This window comes from Scleropages formosus, chromosome 4 (genome assembly GCF_900964775.1).
Source record: "Scleropages formosus chromosome 4, fSclFor1.1, whole genome shotgun sequence".
NCBI classification, from domain to species: Eukaryota; Metazoa; Chordata; class Actinopteri; order Osteoglossiformes; family Osteoglossidae; genus Scleropages; species Scleropages formosus.
Window position 1 is genome coordinate 31,522,490 of NC_041809.1, and position 7,395 is coordinate 31,529,884.

The following is a 7,395-nucleotide window of genomic DNA, read 5'->3' on the forward strand; positions in this document are numbered from 1 at the left end:
CCCGGCCGCGCGGACGGCGCCGGGAAAACTTTGCGGAGTTTCCCGCCAAAGCAGTCCTCGGGTGTCGCTCCCTTCCCGGACACGTTGACATTTCGCCGTCGCCATCGTCTCGTTTATTATCTCCTTTTGCGCGTTTACAATAAAATGTGCAGCCTGCGTCCCCCCTCCCCCACATCTGCTCGAAATAGCGCTGCGTTTGCTGGGACAGCAGTTTGGGTATTAGCTATGTGGATTAGCAGAGGTTTGAAAGGTGTCAAGGCAGAGGACACAGTCTAGGGGCTTTTACTGCATTACTGACATCAATCATCAATCTTCATAATCCTGTACCTGTCATTGACATAGAGGATAAAGAGGGGGGAGAGATGGGTGGGGTGGGTGGAATGAGAGGGAGACCTATTTAGCGCACGGCGGGAGACTGAAGGAGGGAAATGGAGGGAAAGAAAGGAACCGCGGGGAATAGGCCGTGATATGAACTGCAGAGGCCGTTAAACATACTGATACGGAGAGAAAAAAAAAGGCGACGGAATGATATTTGTCAACATTTTTGGATGTTTTAGCGAGTTTGAGCTCCGTGAGACTGAGGGAAGAGAGCGATTCCGTTGGGGGATGCGGGGAGGGGTGTAGAGAGGTGGAAATGTGAGAGTAATTGGTGGGAGGGTTAAAAAACAGAGGCCGTGCCCCGTGAAACAAATGATGGGACAGAACCGCTTGCTGTATAAGTTACCCCCCAACACACACACACACACACACACACACACACACACACACGCACTCACGCAATATTCAAGTGCGAAAAACGATGCCTTTGGAATGACAAGCGAAGGACGGCGCTTCTGCACAAAGCGACTCCACTCCGTGAAGCTGTTAAAAACGCAGAACTTTATTGGGTTCCTCTGTGGGTTAGCGGTGCCATTTCTGCTTGAGCTCATTACAAAGCCTACAGCCGGCCTTCGCCTGCGTCATCTACTGCAGCTTTAGCTCATTTACCTTCTCCTACATTCGGTATACCAGTATGTACAAAAGGTTTTTTTGAGTTGATGTTACTGGTTATTCTGTGCCTTGTAAGGATATCCTCTATAAAATAGGTTCTCGGACAAAGATTGTACAAGATTCTTGCTTCTAAGTACATTATTCAATGGTAAGGGTTCATTAGGAGAAAAATGTAAAATAAATACATCTTTTTCAGAACAGGTTTTAAAAATTAAAAAAAAAAAAAAAAAAAAATCATTGTTTAAAACGGACTTATAATGAGAGAAATGTCTGTGTTGCGTCACGGGCGTTCTTGGGTTATGCAGGGTGATACGGAACGTGGACTTTCCGTTTTCTGTCCGCCTCTCAGCTTTGTTCAGCGTTTCTACTCTAGTTCTCGAGGCACACGATCCGGCAGTTAACTTTTACAGAGTCACGGAAATAACACCGGAATAACACCGGAACAGCAACCTGTGTTGCCTTTCTGTTTGCCTCGGACAATTTCAGCCCACACAACTCGCGCAGCTGACAAATTTTACATATAATTTGGATATTTGATGGACAAAAAGTAGGTAATGAGAGTGAGCAAGGGCTCCGGGGTTCAACGAAATTCCTCTCATGGGAGGAAAACTCCAGCTCCTTAACTGCCACGCCACCTGCTGCCTGCCAGCTCCTCACTTGCAGACTGGGCTCATAAAGCTGAGTGCCGCTGAGGGCGGAGACGGCCGAACAGCTTGTTATGTGACCCCCTGCAGGCTTCCCAGCTGGTTCGGCGCGCGGAGCCAACGGGAACACGGTTCCTACGTGTAGTTACAGAACAGTCACAGTTTGGGGACAACGTGAGCCGAGAAGCGTAGGGTGCGTGTTTGGGCGCTTTCTTCAAAGTGACGTGCGAGCGTGCGGCGGGGAACGTGTGTCGGGGTGTGTGTGTGTGTGTGTGTGTGTGAACTATGAATGCATTAAGAGGGAACGGCGTGAAACAAGGGGGATAAAAAACAAAGAAAGTGGGCAATCGAAAAAGTGACGTTACATTGAATGAAGTATCGCCTTTCTCTCCTCGGGAACTCTCATTCGTGTCCCTTAACTGGCCGGCGTGGCGGGTGCGGCGGCCCCAGCCTCTGCTTTCTGCTCCCCACCCTCGGCTGCCTGCACTTGGTTCAGTTGGAGAAGCTTGAGCACCTTGTCCTTGAATTCCTTAGCCGTCTCTTTCACCCCCTTCTCCAGGACGTAGCCTTCTGTCTCGATCTCGACGTTCTCCTGCCCGGCCACGGCCTCCATGGAAGTCTGCAGGAAGCGCAGGCTCACCAGCACAGACATCTGCGGGTTGGGTGTGGAAGACGAGCCGGGGAGGGGGGGAGATGGAGACACGTGGGGTGAATGAAGTGGGACAGAAGGAGTCAAAGTAAAGTATAGAAAACTACACACCTGTTGCTTTTTCACTTGTTATTTTACACATAACCACCCTTCTGTTTTAGATATTAATGCAATTCAGTTTTCCACTGGGGGGGTGCAGTGGCGCAGTGGGTTTGACCGGGTCCTGCTCTCCAGTGAGTCTGGGGTTTGAGTCCCGCTTGGGGTGCCTCGTAATGGACTGGCGTCCCGTCCTGGGTGTGTCCCCTCCCCCTCCAGCCCTATGCCCTGAGTTGCCGGGTCAGGCTCCGGTTCCCCATAACCCCGTACGGGACAAGCGGTTTCAGATTTTGTGTGCGAGTTTCCCACTGGAGAAATTCCCACTAGTGAAGTACCTGTGTGAAAGGTACAACAGTAGGGGTTCGGGTCTCTAACCAGTACTCTACCAGTTATTAGGTTATTACTCTACCACTAATCCGGTGTTATTCAGTACATATTTACATGAACTTGAAGACTGGTTTGAAAGAGCACGGTCTGTTTTGGACAAGTACACCAGCGGACAGTCTGCCTGTAGCTGTGCAGTGTGGGACAGCTCTACCTGGACAAGGAAGATGGAGAGCACCACTCCACCGATGGTGTTCATCAGGCCCATGTAATAATTGACCAGGGCCTCCCGGCAGCCGCGGATGTAGATGTTGAGCTCCTCGGTCTGATACTCGTAGTTGTAGTGGGCGGTGTTGTTGGTGAGACGGTACTGGATGCAGGGCCGGGGGGATGAGGGGTTGCAGCAGCTGAAGGGGACCCCGTCCACCAGGTAGCGCCCGTCCACATTGCTCTTGATGCGACTTGGAAAGGGTGGAAACATTAGGAGACAGGAATTGAGAGGTGGAGAGCAGAAGTGCAACCGCCTCGATCTGTCCCTCTGTCTAGGACCATCTTCTGGGGTCTCAGCAGTCTCACCTTCCATGAGGAATTACTGCTGAGCTGGAATTTCACGTAGTAAGTAAAGCTACCAAGGTAAGAAAGTCAGAGAGAATATGAAGGCATATTGACTACACTTAGTAAATATGTGCATAAGCTATAGGGGGTGGGGGATGGGGACAACTCTGGTTGCCAGTGCTGCACAGTTTAGGGTTAGGGGTTAGGGGTTAGGGTTAGGGGTTAGGAAAGGAGCGCTAAATGCATTGTAATTAGCCTGATTTAGACCTGAGATAAATAAAGTGACCTACTATCGAGATAATAAGTGCAATAAAACAATTAAGAGCAAAGCTGAGCTGGTAAATTGGAAGTTTGACATGTAATAAAACTGGAGGTACCGGTAATGCTGACTGTTTTACTGAGCGCATTTTACTCTGTAAAGCGAGCAAAGGAATGCAATCCGGAGAGTTGTTTTTTTTTTTATTATTCTTGTAAAAGGAGTTTCATTTAAATGAGGGGGGCTTCTTGCCAAACGTTTGCCTCTAAGGACCTTAGAAAAGAGCAATGAGAAGTGAAATGAATCAGTAAAAAATAGTAAATGATGCAAAGAAACAGTAACACGATGGCCAGCCATGACGGTGAGACCACGTTAGACAAAGCACCAACTTCCGCCCCTTCTAAACTTGTATGCAAGTGTAATTTCGAATGGTTTTAGTAAAACCTGTTAGAAAGATCTTTAAAAAAATCTAAAGTGTTTAAAATAATTTTGCCAGATTTTCTTAAATGGAGAGCTTTCCTGACAATTCTCACTTTCTTGACCATTGCATTGACATGAAAAATACATTTTTACATCTACATTTTTTCATTTAGCAGACTCTTTTCTCCAGGCGATATAGATCTCAGAGAACAACAGCAAAAGTGCACTACGTCTTCATTTTTGAAGGTATTTAACCATAAACATCATTTCCCTCCTTTTTCCTGCGGTCTCAGGCTAAAATTACAACAGCTTTATATCTTTCGCCTTGGTATGATTTTAAACCATCACACTGAGCTCGTCTCAGCGTTTGGAGGACTACCTAAAGTACCTACTGCCAGGTATCGACTGAAAGGGATAATTAGATTGGGCAGATTTCCCACTAGATTAGGCCATCATTCTTGGGATTAGGTCCATTTACTATAGGATTAGGTCATCTGAGGTGCCTGTGGGCCAGTTTGCATCAAGATTACGTGGACTTGCTAGAGCGCATGCCTGGAGCAATCCTTGGTGGAGTTTCTTTGAATTTCCTGCTAGTTTGTGTGCCCTACTGGTTTAGGTGTCCCCCACTCATGCGCCCCGACCCCATCCCACCACTCACTCCTTAACTTCCTTGGAGCTGAAGTCCAGGTAGCGATTGCTGATCCACTGCACCTCGAACCAGTCGCGGAAGTCAGTATTGCCGCAGCACTGGAACTCCATCTGTAGCCTGTCGATGGTCTGCTTCTGGAAGCAGCGGCCTGGCGTGTCTGTGTCCTTGTAGAAGCGGATGCCGTTCTTCAGGCCGATCTTCAGCGAGGCCTCCAGGTTTCCCTTCATGGCATAGCTCATGATAACCGTCACCAGCATAAGTAAGGTGAAGAAGATGGCCACGGTAAAGAAGGGCTGCAGGAAGCTCTTCCATCGTGGGAAACGGCTGGGGTCCAGGGCATCCTGGGAGATGCGTCCGGCAAAGTAGTTGATGCCTATGGAGGCCAGGCCCACTATCATGAGCGTGTTGGGTACTGCGTGGATCTCGGTGTTGTCCATCACCTGGGGACGTGGTGAAAGTGCTTTTATCATGGATGGAACACATCTGAAGTCAGAGGCATTTTGAAATCATACAGTACACCATTAAGGGCGTCAAAGAAACAAATGTGACATTTTCTACTAATGTGTACAGAATGAAAAAAAGACAATTTTTTAATATATATATAAATGTCTGTATAATGTTCACACAACCCTAATGTGTCTATTACTTTTATTTTTTTCCTTCCCCAGTGCTTTACACCTTTTTACACCACTGGCGACCATTAAGAATGGAAAAAGAGCTGTGTTCTGCTCCATTATACTTTTACATCACTGATGATGTATCCAGGAGCATCACAAGATCTATGGAATAAAATTTGTTAAAAAACTGATTTTATTTCTATCTGTTACAGTCACAAACTACAGTGCCTGGTTTTTTTTGGTTGTTATTTTTTTTTCCTGTACGCATATATCCAATTAACGCATGAGCATCACACATGAATCAGATAATCTCCACTGTATCCAAATCCAATCTACCCTGAGAAGGCCATCGTAATTTTGGATCTGAAATCCATTTGGGTGCTGCTAGCTTTATGGATCCTCAGATTCATCTGTAACCATGAGGACTTTTATTTATGCATTTGTGTTTATATGAAATTTTCAGTTGTCTGGGAAACCATGGTATTTTTAGTGAGTCAAACCTACGGGAAAAAAAAAAAAAGCACAAGATTCTGCTCGTTTGATGAAAACATTATGTGCTTATTTACACAACCGGCCGATTTCAAATACCATCTGTTAAAATGCATGTTCTGAGATTCACAATGAGGCCCTTTTTAGCTCCTTTTCAGCCCAACAGGGAAGTTCTCCTTGCCCCTTAATCGAGAGGTCTATTTATACAGAAAAGACCGCAGAAGCAGCGAAAGGCAAATCTAAGACAACACGAGTATTTCAAGTGAGTTTATGAGTAGATTCTGAAGTTGTAAAATTTTCAATTTAAAATAAACCAAACTGCCTGTGACCGTTGCTAACCGCCCTCCGATGTGAATTTTTCGTTAATCCTTACAATACACATTTACACCCCGTAACCGCTGGAGAACTTTGGTTCAAAAAATGGCTCTCGTGAGCATTCGTGAGTGTTGCGGGCAGAGGTGTTTCTTGCCCACGGCGAGGGCAAGACAGGGCCCCTGCGTACCTCGCTCCTCCTGCGCAGCTCCGTCTTGAGGAAGACGCCCAGGGTGAAGGTGATGGCTCCGCAGACACAGGCGACCCAGGAGAGCAGCCACAGCCCCTGGGCGAGCTTCACCCGTTTCTGGAAGGTGAACTTCATCTTCATCACCGCCATGGTGGCGGAGGAGCCGGGCACGGCGCTCTCACTTCAGGGGTGGGGGGAAGAGAGGACGGGGCCCCCGGGGAGACCGACTTCGGCTCAGCAAGAGAGGGAGAGGTGGCGTCTTGGTGGTGGCTCAGCAATAAGAAGGACAGAAGGAGAGGGGCAGCAGACACATGGAGTGCTACGTAAGAAAAAGGTGGAGAGAAGATGAGAGGGTGGGGGCGAGACGGGAGGGAGGGATAAAGCGAGCGCTCGGGGCACGGATTTAGGACAGGTCGACACTTACGTGCCTATCAAGGGGCCCTGCGGTGCTAAGTCCCATTTGGGGACTTCCTTCTTTTCATTGTTTGGAGCAGCTGGTTTATGACAAAACTACTTTTCGCTCTTCCAACAGTTTGCTTCGGGCAAAAGTCATTTGTGTAGGAACCCTCTGAGGGTTTTCTTTTTGACTTCTAAAATTTTGGGTGCGGTGTATCGGACCCTTTGCCTTACTGGTTGATTCTGCTGCCCACCAGGATGGCTGCTGGGACAGTGCTGGTGCAGCTGGGTGGTGGTCCCATCCTCTCACACCAAGTGAGACCTGGACTGAGAACACTGGGATTCCTGAAGGCAGGTGGAGACTGACACGGTCTACCTTGCTAATCCCCCTTTCTATCTCATTAAAGCCATCCTTCCAATAAGAATCCAGGGCACTCATCAGCTCAGCACACTGCTCTGGGTTGTTGTGTCACACAATGGAGGGGACCTGCAAGGAGGATCTGATGAGAGGCCAGATAGGCAGTGAGAAGTAAAAAGATGGGAAATTGGGAAGGACAGAAAAGCCTGTTTAAAGAACCTGGCATAAATGTACCTACTTATACAAGGTGTGTTGCATTAAAGAAGACGTTAACCTGATCCAGCTGAAGCCATTTGTATGAACACCTGGATTAGCTTCTGTCTTCCATCAAAGGTACATCATTAACTCCAGAAAACTGGAGTAATTGAAACTTACAGCATAGCTGAACCGTTCAAAAACCAAACCTCGAAAAGCTAGAAACACAAGACGGTTAAAAGTCCTTTACGGCTG

The 7,395-nt window shown here is 47.6% G+C and overlaps 1 protein-coding gene across 1 annotated transcript; it reads right to left on the reverse strand.

The window, feature by feature from the left end:
- Nucleotides 1–1,892: 1,892 nt before the first annotated feature.
- LOC108934171 (RDS/peripherin-like protein xRDS35) lies at nucleotides 1,893–6,383 on the reverse strand. The gene is made up of 4 exons (XM_029251457.1): nucleotides 6,192–6,383; nucleotides 4,593–5,023; nucleotides 2,918–3,164; nucleotides 1,893–2,286 (listed from the first exon to the last, which is right to left on the reverse strand). The coding sequence occupies exons 1-4, from the start codon at nucleotides 6,339–6,341 to the stop codon at nucleotides 2,050–2,052; spliced, it is 1,065 nt and encodes a 354-aa protein (XP_029107290.1). The 5' UTR covers nucleotides 6,342–6,383; the 3' UTR covers nucleotides 1,893–2,049.
- Nucleotides 6,384–7,395: the final 1,012 nt, after the last annotated feature.

Excerpts from the sequence above, each read along its gene's own strand:
- LOC108934171 (XM_029251457.1), bottom strand. The coding sequence starts at position 6,341 with ATGGCGGTGATGAAGATGAAGTTCACCTTCCAGAAACGGGTGAAGCTC. Across the intron at positions 5,024-6,191 it reads AGCTGCGCAGGAGGAGCGAG|GTGATGGACAACACCGAGAT; the intron begins GTACGCAGGGGC and ends CCACGTCCCCAG. Across the intron at positions 3,165-4,592 it reads AGCTCCAAGGAAGTTAAGGA|TCGCATCAAGAGCAATGTGG; the intron begins GTGAGTGGTGGG and ends ACCCTTTCCAAG.